General features: G+C 41.9%; 1 protein-coding gene across 1 annotated transcript in view; it reads right to left on the minus strand.

Annotated features, from left to right (window-relative positions):
• Window positions 1-8,966: 8,966 nt before the first annotated feature.
• Window positions 8,967-18,444, minus strand: part of INSIG2 (insulin induced gene 2) — a 20,981-nt gene continuing 11,503 nt past the window's right edge. Inside the window, exons 3-6 of the mRNA XM_019554381.1 lie at window positions 15,888-16,012; window positions 13,659-13,825; window positions 12,998-13,097; window positions 8,967-11,751 (exon numbers count right to left, since the gene is read on the minus strand). Of these exons, the coding sequence (XP_019409926.1) occupies window positions 11,710-11,751; window positions 12,998-13,097; window positions 13,659-13,825; window positions 15,888-16,012 (434 nt within the window). The 3' untranslated portion in view covers window positions 8,967-11,709. The remainder of the gene's footprint in view (window positions 11,752-12,997; window positions 13,098-13,658; window positions 13,826-15,887; window positions 16,013-18,444) is intronic.

Here is an 18,444-nt window from a genome sequence, read left to right on the forward strand (position 1 = left end):
ACATCAACAAGGTTTGGACTGGCAAAACCAAACTTAAAGCCAATGTCTGTTGAATGCCAACAAGCAATCTTGAACTGCCACTATTGTGATTTCTCATCATTTTCTATTCAGTTCCTCTGGCCAGTTTGTAGTGTGCAAGATAGTGCCAATTTAAAGCAATTTGAAGCAATCTTTCTTTGTAAAGCACTGTATTAAACATTTCAGTGAAGTCCAGCTATCTATTACTGTCCTTTCATTCAACTAACGCAGGAATTGATTTGTTCTTTTCATAATTAATGTTGTCTATTGTTCATAGCTCTGTGATCCTCTATTAAGAAAATGAGATTTCTCTTCAATAGTTTTTCCATTATTTCATTACGAAGTGAAGTGATTTCTACATATTAATAAAGCACAAATCACCACAATGTTCTAACACTATTTATAGGACTATTATTGCGCAGGTTTCTCTTATTGATAGTTTAAATATTGGGCATCGCATTGGCTTTCTTTTTCAAGCTGCCATCAAATAGCTTATAGATACAGGTAGCCATGACTTTAAAAATGCAAAGTGCAGTCTATTCATTAGCTAAAGAAATTTGGAACCTGCAGGAAAGTCTATATGGCCTGTCACAGAACATTGGGCTAATGCTTCACCTCGTCTTTATTTTGCCTAACGTACCAAATACTTCTGAGACATACCATATTTATTCAAATATAAGATGAACCTGGTTTTAAAACAACTCCCCAATTCTATATGTGGACAATTTATAATTTTGATATAATTTTCCAGGCACAGAATCTAATTATTAGAGTTTTGTCTTGAGTTTGTTAACCTCTCACTGCTACAGCAGGAAAAATAAGTCGGGGGGGGGGGGGGGGAGGGTCAGGTAGCCCGTTTGCCCTCTTCCCCACCCCTCAACTTCTTTTCTCTGTAGCTCCTCCCCCCCCCATTACTGTCAGACCCTGCTTTCTCTCAGCACATGGAAGTGAGGAACAAATTTGAAAAAAACTGACCTTGAAATAAACATAGCTGTAGCAATTTGCATATAGTACCCATAGACTTAGTTCACCCAGAAATGATGCATTTTGCCTTTTTTCAAATTGCTGCAAGGTACTCCAGGCTTTTAATTAGCACTTTAGCACCTCCTTAGAGAGAATACAAACTAGAAGGATCCTAGGTAAACTGTTTGGGGCCTCATTTGATGTATACCAGATGCTTAAGGCTGGTGAAGAAGCAGGAAACATTGGAAATGGGAAAGAAGGCACAGGTCAACTGTGGGAGTGAATGGAAGTTGAAATGTATGCAATGCAGTAGCTCACCATGACTTGACAAGAACTGGGCTGAGGTGGACTGCATGCAATGGACACTACATATATCTTACTCAGATTGATTGCACTAATCTACCTTTGTTGTAGGTTTCCATCACCTGCTTTGTTTATCACAAAGGATGCTAGCCTGATCACCTAGCTTCCGCCTGGGGAAGCTCCGTTACCACATGGGCAGGCTCCCCAGGTTTGCCCAGGTGGTTGCCCCTAATATGTCCTCCATAGGAGGTCCATATTGAGCAGATTTTTGGTGTTGGAAGGTGGAACTGGAGCTTGTTCCATCCACTCCATGCATCGGCCTGGTATTGCAGTGCTTCCAGGAGCGGTGCAATAAACAGACAAACAAAAAAAAGGTTTCTATCGGGGTGGATGGGTCATGGGGTGTGAGGGTCCTTATCACATGCACCAAGGTAGCGCTATGGAAAGTGCGTTCCCTGTTGGTACTAAAGGGCTTGTGCTTTTCAACGTCAGAGTGTTTGCAGTTAGCAATGAATGAGCTGCACTTCTATAGAGGTAGAAAAAAGCATGGGACGGAAGGAGGGGATACAGCGCTCTGGCAAGGGCTGGACTTCAGGGGGTTGTTTCAGCCCCATATAGGTATAGGATAGACTAAGGGACAGCTTTTGTTGTCAGAAAGAGTGGGCTTTGTCAGTACCTTTGCGTGAGTATCGATGGATGCGTGAACCTGTAGTTATATAAAAGAAGCAAGGGTAAGATGTTCACTGGATAACACTGGAGTTTTAAGCAGAGTGAATGCGACGTCGTTTATCATGTGAGTATTATGTATTTTCTTGAAATTGTATTTGTATTCCCTTTGTGAGGCTTCAGTTGGGGTCCTTTTTAAATCTGTTTAATATTGCCTGGTTTCTAATAAAATGTTACCAAAGAAAAAAGGTTTCCATCAGCACTGAAAGCCTGATCAATGCCTTAACATCAGAGAAAGGGATCAACAGAGCCTCAGGTGTAAAGAAAATGGAGAAGGGAGACCTGAAGCTCAACACCATGGCACCGGTGACAAATAAACATGAGATGGGAAGAGTTGAAGGGCAGAAATGAAGATCTAGAGACATATGGAACGTGGATGAAGGTGAGGAAGAAAGAAGGTGATGGCGTGGAGGCAGCAATGACAAGAGTAATGATGCCAGAAGGAAGACAGGAGCAGAGGACAGTGGGAGACAGAGCGAGAGCAGCAGGAGAAGGTATGCTGAGCAAGAAGCACAGAATGCTGGGACCCTGACCGCAGACCAGCCAACCAGGAGTAGCACAGTGGCAAAACATAGAAGAGGCACCAAGAGAAGCTAGAGAGAAGCAGGGGCTGCAGATAAAGACAGTTTTAAGCAGTGACAGGAAGCAGACAGAATCGATGACGAACAGATATGATTTCCTGGAAAAAATACTGTTTAAGATTTTGGAGGTGGAGGCAGAGAATCTTACCAGCCTGATTGCTCACTCGAACTGGAAACCTCAAAATTGACTTACTGGGATGGAGAATGGTATGGGAACATTTGGAAGAAATATGCAGAGGAACCTTGGAGGAATTAAGAGGGATAACATTCATAACTATAATCACAGGAGAAAAAGTGATTATAGTTCAAATATTCATGGGTTTACTAGAGGCAGGAGACATAATAAGATGGATGGAAAAGTACATCTGAAGGGTCATGTCAAGAGAAAGTAAGGGACAAATATGAATGGGGTCTTGGAAGGGCACAAGTAGTGTTACAAGCAATGGAGCCCAGGTGGGGTGCTTCATAGTGTCATAGTAGCTAGGGGTCAGAAGGGACCTGAATAGATCATCTAGCCTAAACCCCTGCCACTGGCCAGAGCACACACGGGGATCACATGACCCCAGATAGCTGTTCATCCAACCGCTACTGACGTGAAGGGATGGGTCATAGAGCAGCAGAGTGCCAGAAGTCCCTAAAGTGCATTATTTGTAAGGGAAAGGGACCCTTGTATCATAGGTGCCCCAGAGCCTTTGCAAGTATAGTTAGATCCACTGAGGAATGGCAAAACCCCAGAGAAGAGCAGAGGGCAGCAAAAATAGCAATGGGGCAAGAGAAAGAACCAGAAAGACAGGTTGGGAAAAGAAATAAAATGCAGGGGCTGATGACCAAGAACAAGAAACCTGATGAGGAAGATGAGATGGAGAGCAGTTTCCTGCCATTAACATCTTTGGAGGGAAGGCCAAAGATTCATGGAGGAAAGAATGAAAGAGCTAAGAAAGCTACAAAGATAGATGCAGGAGCTGCTAAAGGAAGCTGCAGAAGGAAGGCAGGTATGAAAAGAGCTAGCAGAAACAAGGCAAGAGTTAGAAAGCCGGTTTAAAAGAAAGACAAGAGATAAAATGATCTGAGCACAAGTACCTTGGGTGGGAGAAAATGAAGAATGGTCCAGATACTATTCAGCCACAGTGAAGGTGGCAAAAGGAGAGCTTAAAGCAGTGTGGGAAGGTAGGGGTGCCCAGGTGGAAAAGCAGGAGCAGGTGTTGGAGGCAACAAGATTTTACAAAGAGCTATACCAGAAGCAAAAAAACAGAAAGAAAGAGGATTTCTTGGAATAGATTGAAGAGAAAGTAGAGGACAAGAAAACAAAGAAGACAGAAGAAAAGATAAGCTTAAAGGAATGGGAAGTGTTTAAAAGAGGGAAATCATCAAAAAAAGACTGCCTATGGAATTTACAAGAAGTGTTGGGCATAGGTAGGGAGGGTGTGACAGGGGTCCATCCCCACGCCTGTCTAACGAAGGCCAGACCCTCTGTCTCTGGGCTACCCACCCACCTTTCTCTCCTGCCATGCCTTGATGGAACCATAATTAGGATGTTACTCAGGTGGGAGGCTACCCATTTAATAACCCAATGCTAGGGGTCACTATCCACTGCTCCAAACCTCCCCTACATGCCTCGCTGATGGCATAAATGTTGACCAGTGCCCTAGGGCAGTGGGTTGGCTCACTCTGTTGCTGTGCATCTTGACACTGGGGTCTGCGCCCTGTCTTTGCACCACCTGGCAGCACGTCCCCCTGGTGCTGGGGTCTGCTCACCCCCTGGCTGAGTTGCCTTCCCCAGCCCAATCGTAGGGCTGGGGAGGGGAACTGAGCGATCGTGCTCAGTTCCCTTCCCCTGCACTGCGATCAGCTTCCCACAGCCTGGCAGTGGGAGGCGGGGAGAGCCCGGGCTGTGCTTCTGACTGAGTCACATGGGGCCGCGGAGCCACTGGGACCACAGCCCTGGTTCTCCCGTTTCCCACCTGGCTGCTGGTTGCTTCAAAACTCGAAACATTTCGACTAACCTCATTTTGTTCTGAGGCTGTTTCGAAGCTCTTTGTTTCATTTCTATTTCACTGTTGCGAGTTCAAAATGAGTCGAAACAGTCAGAACCGAACAGCCAGTGAAATTTCACATAGCCCTAGTGTCTAAAGCTATGCTACTGCTGATTATTCTACATATTTGAACTGTATTCCCAACAATGTGGTGGCAGATAGCAAAAGTACAGTGGAAAATATGCATATTCTTCTGGAAAGCCGTAAGAGAAAGGTTGGCTAGAGACGAACTGTACAAAGCAAGAGACAGGGGGATGGGGGCTGCCAGACTTGGTATTGTTCATCTGTGCGAAACATGTGTGATATGCAAGGTGGTAACAGAGGAAGATGGGAAAGCAGCATGTATCACCTGATTTCACACAGCTACAATTTTGAGAAAATGGGGAATATATCAGACCTCTTTAAAGAGTTCATGGGCATGGCAACCATGGATTCATTACATCAGGATGGAAGGATTCATTCAGAGGTATAAAATAGGGAAGGTAGGGCTGGAGGTCCTAAGGTGTCACAAGAAATTAATTAAAGCGGTAAGGGAGAGACAGAATGGCACCAGTGGGAAACTTCACAAAAGGACAAGTGACAAAGGTGTAGGTAGCAGTAATGGGTAACAACTAAAAGGTGAACGTGCTTTCCTAGCATGGATGGTTGTAAGTAATATCTTGCTGGCGAGAGAAGCAAAGCACAGATGGAGCTTGACAAGCTCAGTGTGGCCAAGGGAGAGGTGCAGGGAAGAAGAAATGGTGGTTCATGTTTTGGGAGTTTATGTATGCAAAGAGGGTATGGGAAAGTCTACTGTTTTCCAAGCATCCCCAAAATAAACCTGTCATTACTGTGGAAGATAGTGCTGTATAGACTTGTAGCATAGAGACCAGAGGAAATTTTAAGGACTTGATTAGCACGTGTTAGGATTTGGAAACATCTGAAGCCCCAGATGGGGGTAGAAGATGTTTGTGGGTAGTAAGGCCACTTACAGCTCTGGATTGACTCACAGATTAGGAATTGATTTGGCTAACTTGGCTTGGAATATGGAATTTTTAAAAAAAAAATGTGTTAAAACTAGCTTATGGAAAGTAAGAAACCTCTGGGTGTTTAAGGTGCTGGCTTTCACTAAAAGAGAGTGCCTGAAGCTGGGGCTGCATGAACTAAAACAACTACATCAATCTGGACAAGGGGTCAGAGAGGAAGAGGAGGAGACAAAGTGGAGGGAAAAGGACTGGATAAACTTGTTTCACTAAATCAGAGATGACTGATGGGACGGGCAAAGAGTTTCAAGTGGTTACTAAGGTAATCATTTTTCATGGGGTTTTGTATGAAGAAAAAGATTTCTATAAAGGGATTTTTTCATGGGAAGTTGATGCATGTTGTTTAAGGGTCTGATATATGTAGCTGTATGTTTTTGATATGCAGTTGTTTCTATGATATTAAGCCTTGGTAAAATAAGGATGCTCAATATGTGTAGCTTTGTAAGTGTAAGTTGATAATTGTTTTTAATAAAATTTGTTTTAAAAAAAAGTTCCCATGAGCATGGCAGCCCCATATGGGCCATGTACTTTATAGTCATGCTCGGTTTGATTTCATTTAATCAACTTCATGGTTGGTTTCTATTTCTGAGCACATGCTACTTTTGGCAGCAGTTCAGAGTTAGGCAATGTATTATATGAGTTTTCCTTGTAAGCAAATGTAGGATATGGGGCTTTTCCTCCCCCTGCTCCCATGTTGATTGTGGAAAAAACCACTCATCTTATATTTAAGTAAATACAGTATGTAAACTTCCCCTTTAATGACAACTATAGAATAATCTTCCTATGAACAATATTTCCTAACACTTCACAACCCATAGTCTTGTCCTGAAGTAGATGGCTACGTGCATGATCATTTCTCCTCTGATGGCAGAACTATGGCTATTCCTATTATTCATACGAGGATCTAATCTTTAACTTGACCATCTTCTTTTCCTCAGTGCTATCTAGGGTCATTGAGGTAAATACATTACACATTGAGTTGTTCCTTTTATCTGTTTTCAAAACCATTACTTCTATTACAATAATGGCCAGAAGCCCCAATTATGAGCCAGTAGCTCATTTTGTTAGGCATTACAAATACAAAGGCAGTCCCTACCCACAAAGAGTCTACAATCCATGCACATGCTGAGATAAAAACAGTTGTATAGAAATAAACAAATAGGGACAGTGGCAGTCAAAATAAGCAGTGAAACAATCTGAGTTAAGAGGTATCACAGTATAGTATTAGAGAGAAGAAACATGCTGTCTCAAGGTTTAATTGATTTGGCTGCTTGGTGTGGTATTGAGAACAGATATGGAAGGGTCTTCTTTATACCATGTTTTATTACATGAAATATACCCTAGCACCACTTATTTGCCTCCCCTCTAAACCAAGTAATCCTAATCCTTTTACTTTTCCCCACTCAGACATTGCATCATCCAGTTATAGATCTTGTTACATAAAGGATATACACATCCCCAGTCTTCAGAGCATAATTTAACTGCTAAATGGCAAGAAGCTTCCCCTACAAGTTATTCCTTGTCATTTAAAATACAAACATTACAATAGTGGGTCAGAGCCAAGCTCCATCCAGTCCAATATTCTGTCTTCAATGCTGCCACCACCAGATGCAAGGAAACTGTAATATCCCTGTAGCCAATCAATTTGAGATAATCTGCTCCCACAATATTTCTAACTACAAGAGATTGGGACAAGACAACGTTGAATCCCAAATGTAAATTTAATCTTTTCCAGTTTTTGTCAACATTAATCATTATAGCAAAAGGAACATAGGTCTCTCTTACCTATGTTCATGTGTAAAGTCTTCAAACCTTTCCTCATTTTCAGCGATTGCAATTTTGGGGGGAGTTGAGTGGTGGTGGACGGGTCATTTTCGACCTGGAGGGATGTGGGCAGTGGGGTCCCCCAGGGCTTGGTTCTCGGGCCTGTGCCGCTCAACATTTTCATCAACAACTTGGACGAGAGGGTGAAAAGCACCTTGTTCAAATTCACGGATGACACTAAGATGTGGGGAGAAGTGGGCACACTAGAAGGGAGGGACAGGCTGCAATTGGATCTGAACAGGTCACAGGGGTGGGCGGATGAGAACAGGATGAAATTCAATACTGATAAATGCAAGGTGCTGCACCTGGGGAGGAAGAACCAGCACCATACCTACAGGCTGGGTAACTCTCTTCTCGTCAGCACAGAGGCAGAAAAGGATCTTGGAGTCATTATAGACTCCAAGATGAACATAGGCTGACAATGTGGGGACACAGTCAGGAAGGCCAACCGTACCTTGTCATGTATCCACAGATGCGTCATGAGCAGGTCCAAGGAGGTGATCCTCCCCCTCTATACAACATTGATCAGGCCGTAGTTGGAGTACTGCGTCCAGTTCTGGGTGCCGCACTTCAGGAGGGATGTGGACAGCATCCAAGGGGTCTAGAGGAGGGCCACTCGCACGATCAAGGGGAAACAGGGCAGGCCCTACAAGTGGAGGCTATGGGACCTGAACCTGTTCAGCCTCCACAAGAGAAAGCTGAGAGGGGATCTAGTGGCCATCTATAAACTGGCCAAGGGAGACCAGCAGGCACTGGGAGAGTCCTTGTTCCCACAAGCACTACTGGGAGTAACAAGGAATAATGGCCATAAGTTGACGGAGAGTAGATTCAGGCTAGATACCAGGAGGCACCACTTCAGTCAGGGCAGCTAGGATCTGGAACCATCTTCCAAAGGAAGTGGCGCTCGCTCCTACCCTGGGGGCTTTAAAGGGAGGCTAGATAGACACCTTGCTGGGGTCATTTGACCCCCAGCATTCTTTTCTGCCCATGGCACGGGGTCGGACTTCATGATCTGCTCAGGTCCCTTCCAACCCTACCAACTATGAAACTATGAATTCTTTGGAAATTCCTCAAAATACTGAACGTGATGAACCCAACTAATGTCCAGTTCAGCTCATTAATAAATGCAATAAAGATCTTATTAGATCAACGCTTTTCCTATTTTTATAATAACTCCTTATTTCTAAATCTTGATTTTCTGCACAGTAACCAATTTTATCATGAATGGTTTATTTGTGCCTATTCTCCACCCAGCCCCAATAGGCCTGTACCATACTAAAAATGTCAGATTTTGAGCCAAAGGTCAGTGTCACAGCTGTCAGAAACATAGATGGTCCCTCCCTTTATTAAATGGACTTGCTTTTTCTCTAGTATTTAATGGGTGTTTTGGAAACTATTATATCCACTCAGCAGCCAAAATTATAATATGATCACTCTTATAGGTTGATTCAGTGTAATTATGAAAACCAATTCAAAAGAAAAAAAATCTGTCAAACGTTTGTAATTATATTTAATACACGTTTTGCTTTTAACAGCAATTTGCAGAAGTAAACAGCATAGACCTTACAACGCATAGTTAGTGAAAAGGTTATAGTGCTTATAAAGTTGTATCTAAAATATACCTTATTCATTCTATATTGAACAACTTTTTGAAGACAGTCTAATATTGTAATTACAGAGTAGCAGCATATGCACACCACTATCATTAAGGCTGTGTCAGCATTCCCATTATGAACCTTTTTGCAATGTTTAAGTATTTCAGCCAGAAACTTACAATGCAGTTTGAAAATATGGCATACAAGGTTCTCAATCAATTTTAGTCAAATAAGAATTAAAAAAATAATATCTATATAATAAAGGAGTCCACCCAAATTTATTTTGGATGATTTTTTTTGCACCTTTGCACAACCAGCTTAAAATTTCAAAAATGAAATTTGAAAAGTTTAGTTTATATTCTCTTCTAACAATTTTTAAATGAATATGGATTTAAAATGTTGAAAAGTGGGTGCCACAAATGCACAATAACCACTTTTCATATACTGCACATTTCAACATGCACAGATCTTATTCTCTACAGGTATTTAAACCAATAAATGTAAAGAGTTGTGTCATCAAGCAAATAAGAAATGACTTATCACCAAGCTGTACTTGCATATTGGTCACCATGGAAGTCAACACTTACCAAGTTATCCCTCTAGAATCTGAGGTACCACATTATTTAACTACAGTTACAACAGAATCACACTCTCAACTTTGATACCCATTATTGACTTATTATGACAACTATACCCTTCATTAACACAGTGTCTAGGGGCGCCTCATTTATCATGGCCTTGATCAAGAGAAACACCTCTAGTCAGAAGTGCATTTAAGCACAGACTTGCCTTTTGCTTAAGGAAAGCACATATATAAGTGCTTTCCTGAATTGTGACCTATATGTGAACAGATGCCTGAGGTGCTGAATTGTTACGGAGCTGTAATAACACCATGAAACATTGTGGAACTGCTGAATGGAGCTCACCATAGATTATTCACTTATTTCAGAACTAAAAAACCTCACTTTATCCATTCTAAAGTTTCTTACTTCCAGTGCCCCTTATTTATGTGACATGCTTTGGGAGGCATTTCATTGCATACTTTTCAGACATCATATATAAGTGCATTACACTGAAAAAAATGCCTATTTCAAGCTTCATGTACAATACATACATACATGGTTATTTTTTTAATAAAACTTATCTAAACATATATTTGTTCTTTGGACCAACTCCAGTCTCCTTAGGTGACTGTAAAATGTTTTAAAAACCTTTTGTGGAAAATTAAAAGATAATAATAATAATAATTCCAAACACAATAAAGGAACTTGTTTGAATGACATCAAGACAGAGACAGAAACCCTACAAACAAGGAGTGGGGAGGCCCTGGATCACATTCTCTGCTGGCATAGTCAGAGTTCTGCTTAAAGCAATGGGATTGTACCTACTTGCACTGAAGTTGTTCGGTCTTGTATACTTAAAGGGTAATTACCAAGTCAAAAAAAGAAAAATGAGGGTGTAAGCCCAAATCTGGGTTAGAGTTCAACATCCTTACACACTCTCAAGAGCAGAAATAATTCAGATCCAAGCCAAGGACTTAGGAAACCTGAACTCAAGTCTTTGCGCTATCACGTATTTCCTGTGTGACTTTAGTCAGGTAATGTAGCCCCACATTGTACAAATGGGGGAAAATAGCACTTCCCTGCCTCACAAGGAAGATAAATACATGAACAAGTGCAAAGTGCTCAAATGCTACAATAATGAGAAAGAGGGAAGGGGGGGAGGGTCACATAAGTACCTAAAATAGCACCTTACACCATAAGTAGTCCTACTGACTTCGACAGGACTATTGGCAAAATAAGGTGCAACGCAGTGTGATCAATAATTTTAAAATCCAGGCCTGCCTAAAGAAAGAGACCATTAACTAACAGACACTCTGCAGCTCTGTGTTAGAAGAAAGCAAATTCTAAACTAGACTTCAGCTTCCTTTTTTCTGTTTTCTAAAGAATTTCCCACCTCAATGAAGTTTCTCTTTCCACATTCAGTAGAGATTTTCCTAAGGATGTATCATTTGGGGACAAATAATAGGAAAATGAGAGATGGCATGCCCTAAATAAGATCTCTCAACTATGGCAGGATTTAAAGAAAAAAGGGAGTGGCTTAGAAAATGTATGGACTTACCTCAAGTTTCCTTATTGCCACTGCAGCTCACCTGTAACTCATGTAAACTAATAAAAATAACTAGCCACAAATGGTAACTTAAAAGATTTTCATACTTATTCTTAAATGTCCTGGTTTTTGCAAACTATTGAAAACATCAATTCCTTAATTTGCCCAGACAAAGTGAAGCATAATTTTCAGCTGCAGTATACAGTAACACAAATGTCAGTTTGGCACTGCAACACTGTGGAAAGACAATGACATATGGTAAACAGTTTAGATTCAGAAAAAAAAAATCCTATCCATGAACCAATATTGTCAAATGTATTGCATACTACTGTAACTTCACAGTAATCAAATCAGAGACACCAAGGTTTCTAACTGACTTATAGAAGCAGCAATCACAGATTGCAGTAATGTATACCATTCAAAGGAAAAAATTGCATTTTGGCAATTTTATAATCAAAAGTTCCTTATAGCATATGTTCTTCCGATAGCTGCTTGTTGGACATTTTCCTGCAAAGAAGGTGCATGTTCTCTCTCCTCAGTCCTGGTGAGATTTTTCTGCAATGACTTTGCATTCGTACTGCAAAACAACCAAAGGCAGTTGACACAAATATATCTGGGAACATAGATTTGCACAATTAAGTTCTGACTGAGAAAGCCAGCTGAGAAACAGTGATATCTACATAATTAGACATAACAGCTCTGCCCAAACTCCTCCCACACTACTTTAATCCTGGAAAGCAGCCGTGAATCACAGGGCACCCTAACCAACTACAGTTTTTCAGCTACCATTTGGGGTAAAATCTCTCACTTCTTGCACAGCATTAGAGAACCTAACCACATAAGGCACCGACTTAAAAATTAACCAGTTTTGTTCCTCTGGCCATAGAGTTTTTATTCAGACCTCAATCCTGCAAAGACCTGTGCATACACAGAATGGACAAAGTATGATAAATAGGGGTCTACTGAACTTGGAGAGGTGGCTGGCCAACTTTGCAGGTAGATGCTGGGGCCGGATGTCATTTTTGCAGGCTGAGTGCAGTGGCCTCTCCTCCCCACCCCCCCATGCCTCTGATTGGGTGAGAGACTCTGGCAGTCCTACCCCTCCCTGCAGATTTGTACATGGCCCATAACTGCAGCTTAATTACCCTGGTTGAGCCGGGGGAAGCCATTAATCCACATATTTTTAAGCGTGGATTAATAATGGCTTCCCCCCAGCTTAATCAGGGTCATTAAGCCATAGTTTTGGGCTGTTCCCAAGCAGCAGGCTCCGCAATTTTGGTGAGCTCTCTTAAAAAACAAACTTGCTGGCAGTCTTGGAGTATGACGGGAAAGCGGAGGTAGAAGGGCATGGCTGCTCATAGCAGGAGATGCAGAGGCCTCTTGCTGCAAGAAGCCCTGCCTTGCTACCCCCATCTATGCTTTAAGGCTGCAGGGCTTCCCAGCCTTTTCTCTGCTTGCTGGGTTTTGTTGTTAGCTGGGGGGTTTTTTTGGTGACAAGCCACCAAAAAAATCACAGAACCCAACATTTCCCTCAGAGCCTGCCCAAACTCAGTTTCCACAAAAATCATGTAATTCCAATTTTGGTAGGTCCCTAATGATAAACTGGGAAATGTTGTTGTATATGTAGGGAACAATAATGGGTATGTCTCTGATGGATTCAGTGGTATGCTGACTACACTGAAGCCTACCTTCAGTATTTTTCAATCTCAGCCTTCATATTCAATTTTAATAAAAGTAGCATGCAGAATGACTAGTTTTTAAAATACACACTAATACATAATTAATGCCAATGGCGCCCCCAAGAAAAAAACCCCGAAACTTACCATTGCCAGCTGTCTTCCAATGTTCCCCATAGTTATGCCACCAGCAAAAAAAATGCATGGTAACCAGGAACGAACATAAAGGAAGTCTGGAGATGTATATCTAGAAAGCAATGCAAGTTTTTATTATTGAGCTTAAACCTATAGGACAGGGGTTGTCAATCAGGGGAACACGTACCCCTGGGGTACTTGAGAAGGCTTTAGGGGTATGCACATGTGGGCAGGGATAGAGCGCCACCACATACCATCCCTGGCCAGCTGTGGGGGGTGAGTGAAGCTTGCATGTGGCGGGTGCTGCCAGTCCACATCTGACATGCCATCCTCCCACGCTTGGTGTCCAGCCGCACTTCATTCTCTCCAGCCCTCCCCACCCCCCACCCCAGGCAGCTGGGGGTACACTGCACCGCATCTGGCCACAGAGGGGTACAATGATCCAAAAAAGGTTGAAAACCCCTGCTATAGAGCATAAAAATGCAGACATGCCCTAAAAAAATATACACTTCAAAATCTCAGTCTAACAGTCACTTAAGCACTCATATGAGTTGTCCAAGTAAAGTGACATCAATATATGTTATTAGGTTTGGGGCTTAAGGTAAGTCAGACTCTAGGTTAAATATTTTGTATAAGAAAGAATACCCTTTTAAAAAAAGATGTCAACACTCACTGATAAACACCATTGTAGACCAGAAGCTGGGACACCAAGGTTGCCAGGAAAGCAATTCCTATCCCAAGACCAAAGCCACTTCGTGATCTATCAAAGGTCCACCACAGTCCAATTGATAGTGCCGCTAATGTGAGAGACAACTGTATGTTGTTGGCAAAATCCACTTTCTGGGTTTGTAGTTAAGGATCAATGTTAAAATGACAATTGTCAACGAAGATCGTTTTTCCTCACTTTAGCTATTTTTTTTAGCTGCAAGATGGTATGCCCCGATGCAAAGGTAACTTCTACTGAATACAATTAAATGAGGTAAGCAATAAACTTTTCAAACTTAATACTATATTTAGGAATGTATTTACTTAAAATGATTTTTGATTATTCTTAAATCTACATCACTGCCTCAGTTTTTGCTAAAAATTACAAAAGCAATGGAGACCATGCAGTTTTGGTAGGCAGTAAAACACTTATTCATAGTCTTAGTACTTTCTTAAAAGAAAACAAAACAAAACAAAAAGACATTTGTGCAAAATGAAAATGGATGGTAGCGCTATGGAACCTATATAAGTCAATGCTGAGCATCCCCTTCCGTCTCTTTTATTAAAATAAATGATAAATTATTAATTCTAGACACTTCTTTAGCAATTTACCCTCTTCCAAGTGCTTTATAAATATCAACTAATTCATCCTTACAGCTTCTCTATGAAAAAGTATTATTAAAGGGAGACTTGTCAAGTTTTATAAGCCTAAATTAAACCTACAATATGACAAATTTAGAGGTAAAAGAAATGTCCTATTCTCTCACACAGGAGCCCACTATCCTGGAAATCTGAAAATAATGGAAATTACAAATCTGTCTATCCAGAAATGACAGTAAGAGAGAGAGAGAAAGACAGAGAATGACAAACATAAGGAAAAAATGAACAAAAACTAGATTAAACATGGAAGTTTACAAGATCTTACTGCTGTTCTTCAATCATAAAATAAACCAAAGCTAAGACCCTGGAAAGCCAAGAAGGATAAAACAGATGCACTATACAGAGACCAGAGCTGTTAGTAAACTATATAAATATTCACTGAAAGTAGCCTGACACAGGGCATTTAACCCAGTTTCTTCACAACATGCTTGAATTGCTTGACACTGGCATTTAAATGTAGCTCTATTCAAGTATTGGTGGAAGTGATCTGATGGCCACCTATAAGTTTATCAGGGGTGACCACCAGGATCTGGGGGAACGTCTGTTCACCAGAGCGCCCCAAGGGATGACGAGGTCGAACGGTCACAAACTCCTGCAAGACCGTTTCAGGCTGGACATAAGGAAGAACTTCTTTACTGTCCAAGCCCCCAAGGTCTGGAACAGTCTGCCAGCGGAGGTGGTTCAAGCACCTACATTGAACACCTTCAAGAGCAAACTGGATGCTTATCTTGCTGGGATCCTATGACCCCAGCTGACTTCCTGCCCTTTGGGCAGGGGGCTGGACTCGATGATCTCCCGAGGTCCCTTCCAGTCCTAATGTCTATGAAATCTATGAACCATGTGCATATTTTTCTGAAAACAAAACCAAGGCCTGCAAGACACTATCAGCAGGACTTTATCTGGTGACTCCAATTTTTCAAGCTAGAATGTATCTCTAAAAGTCGTAGCTAATTTAGAAGGGATTGGTATTGATTTAGGATATATTCTTCCACAGATTATCATGAATTTAGGGTATTTAGGAGAAACATCCTCCACCTGTAAAATGGCTAGAATTATTTTGCAAAATGATTCAAAAGTGATGGGTAAAACAGTATTTTTCCTACTAATCCCCCTATTCCTCCTCATTCTTTGGCAAAGTACAAGCTTCCCTGATGCACATTTATGTTAGAGCTTGAAAAACATAACCATCTTGAGCTCAAAATAAGTACACGAACAGCATTGTTTAAAAATCTACCAGGGCATAAAAATCTTTATCTTCTATTTGTTTTAATCATTCAAAAACTGCCACAAAGATTCAAAACAAACAAAAACAATCCAAAAAACAAAGGATAAGAGATTTCAGATCAAGCAGTAGTTTTAGGAACCTGTACATATAAGGCTCATTAACTATAATGGTTTTGTAACAGTTCTAACCCCAAACTACACAACCTTGTTTCCCTTCTAGAACTGCGCATTATATTTGAAGCAAGATTGTGTTTAACCTTTGATTCACTGGAAACTTGTATGTGATTGCTAACTTCGCTGCAGCACAGGATACAGCACTGGCATGATTTATGCCCACAAAGACTGCTACACATCGCATTACACTGGACCATTCTCTCTTAAACTTATGTGGCTCTCCCAGACGTCTGTCCATGCAGGGATACAATAACCCGATCGCAGCTGTGGAAAAAATGAAAGAAACAGTGACAATTAAGGGAATCCACAATATTTAACTGCAAACAGACAAATATCAATCAACATATATATATATTTTAAATTGCTAAACATCAACAAGCTCTAAATACATGCAACAGCCAAAAGGCAGTTTAGAGAATACAGGCCCCAAACAGAAGTTCTGTAAGTCTGGTTTAAAGGTCAATGAAAACAGCTAAATTTTACATTTTAAAAATTCTCCTCCTCCACAACAACAGTGTGAAGTCTCCAGGGTTCCCCCACTCTCCTCTGGCTGCCCCTTTCTCCCGCCGTCCTAGAGGGCAGGGCACTGTGGGGTTGTGCAGGGAGCTAAGGTTGAGTCTGAACTGTGTGCAAGGGGGGGGAGGGGGGGGACGAGACCACACTCGTATAGGACAGCAACAGGGATGGGTACCCAGGGAACAGTGAGGTGATATGCCTGTGAGGGACACCCACAGTGGGGGGGGGGGAATCATGCCCAGCACCATACTATAGTACTAGCTGTAATAACTTCTAGCCCAGTTGAGAAGCACGAGTAAAAAGTTTCCTAAACGTCAAATGATTGCAGTATGCGAGAAGCTGGGATTCATCTGTGAACTCTGACACCTCTATTCTAGAGACAGGCTGAATGTCTCTCACAGGAGATTCTCTCCATCTGCCAGAAAGGAACCCAATTTCTAGGGTTTGAAAAAAAAGAAAATCAGCAGTAAAGCAGAATCAGAAATGAAACTGCCTGAACATCCTCTAGCTGAAAATATGGAATCAAGGTGATGGCTAACCAGAGGCAGCAGTACAAAGGATAAAGAAAGATCTTTCTTCATTAGGCTGTCTAAGGAAGGAATTGTCCAAAGAATTACATGGATGCAAAACCCAAATATTCTGTTTACTCAAATATTCTGTTTACCAAAAAATAAATGCCCATAAGAGCCACTTTATCACCTACTTCTCAATGAAACTGACAAGATTGCACATTCCTTGCAAGTCAATTTCACTCCACAGCAGATGGTGCAAGTATGCCGCAGGAGGTGCCTTCATATCACTTGTTAGTAAGTCTGACTGCAGTTTACATACATGCAATAAACACCCATCCCATAGCCAAACCTGCCAAAACTAGAGGAACACAAAGTGTAAACTTAGCTTGTAACCTCTGAGACTAAAAGAGGCCAAATCTTAGGATTTCCCAGTACATTAAAAATTTTGTATGGGATATACTCTAAGATAGTAATACTGCTGCAAGGTGGGATGTTATTGTTTCAAGCTCCAGAACAAATCTTTTAGAGAGAAATAATGAGAGGACACTGTGTAGTTAAAAGCAATGCTTCCATACTGCTTTAACTAAATGAGAACTCGCAGCTAAACCCCAGCCTTTTATCTCTTTACAGTATGCTTCCCCCCATCTCTCTATAGGCCTCACAGACATACAGCATCCACCTCGCCAACAGATAATTATCCAGAACTAAATCTACATACTTTCTACAAAACTGAGAGCAGTGCTCCTGCAAGAAAACCTGACAGAAATGCAGTTGGATAACTGAGTTGTACTACAGATAGGAAAAAGAAAATCTCAAAAAAAGGGAACAAATCAAACTGCTTTATCTGCAAATCAAAACCTGAAAGATGAAAAAATACATAGGGGGTAAAAAAAGAAGGCATTGGGTAACGTGGGGCCTCTGCAAGACACGCTAGGAAACCTGGTTGCCACACCAGACAACAAAGCTAACCTATTTAACAATTTCTTTGCCTCCATTTTCCTGAGTGGGGACCGGATCAGTCCCCCCCACTGGGACCCCCGCAGGCCCCAGGGGAGGTGCACCCAGGCCTAGGGTCAGTGAGGATCTAGTCAGGGAATCTCTGGAGGGACTGCATGTATTTAAATCAGCTGGTCCTGACGATCTCCACCCCAGAGTGCTGAGGGAATTAGCAGGGGTCCTTGCAGGAACCCTGGCACGGCTGTATGAGCACTCGTGGTGCTCTGGTGTGGTGCCAGAGGACTGGAAAAGGGCCAATGTGGTTCCCATCTTCAAAAAAGGGAGGAAGGGGGACCCAGGAAACTATAGGCCAGTTAGTCTTACCTCGATCTTGGGTAAGCTTTTGAGAGAATTATCCTGGTACATGTCTGCAAGGGGCCAGCAGGGGAGATTATGCTTCATTAGAGTCAAGTCCTGTCATACCAACCTGGTGGCCTTCTACGATCAGGTCACCAAATCCTTAGATGCAGGGGTAGCAGTGGACATAGTCTTCCTGGACTTTAGGGAGGCCTTCGACACTGTCTCTCACCCCATTCTCATAAAAAAACTGGGGGACTGTGGTGTCGATACCTACACAGTCAATTGGCTTGCCAACTGGCTGGTGGGCTGCACCCAGAGAGTGGTGGTGGATGGATCATTTTCGACCTGGAGGGATGTGGGTAGTGGGGTCCC

Source organism: Crocodylus porosus, unplaced genomic scaffold (assembly GCF_001723895.1).
Source record: "Crocodylus porosus isolate Cpor-Errol unplaced genomic scaffold, CroPor_comp1, whole genome shotgun sequence".
NCBI classification, from domain to species: Eukaryota; Metazoa; Chordata; order Crocodylia; family Crocodylidae; genus Crocodylus; species Crocodylus porosus.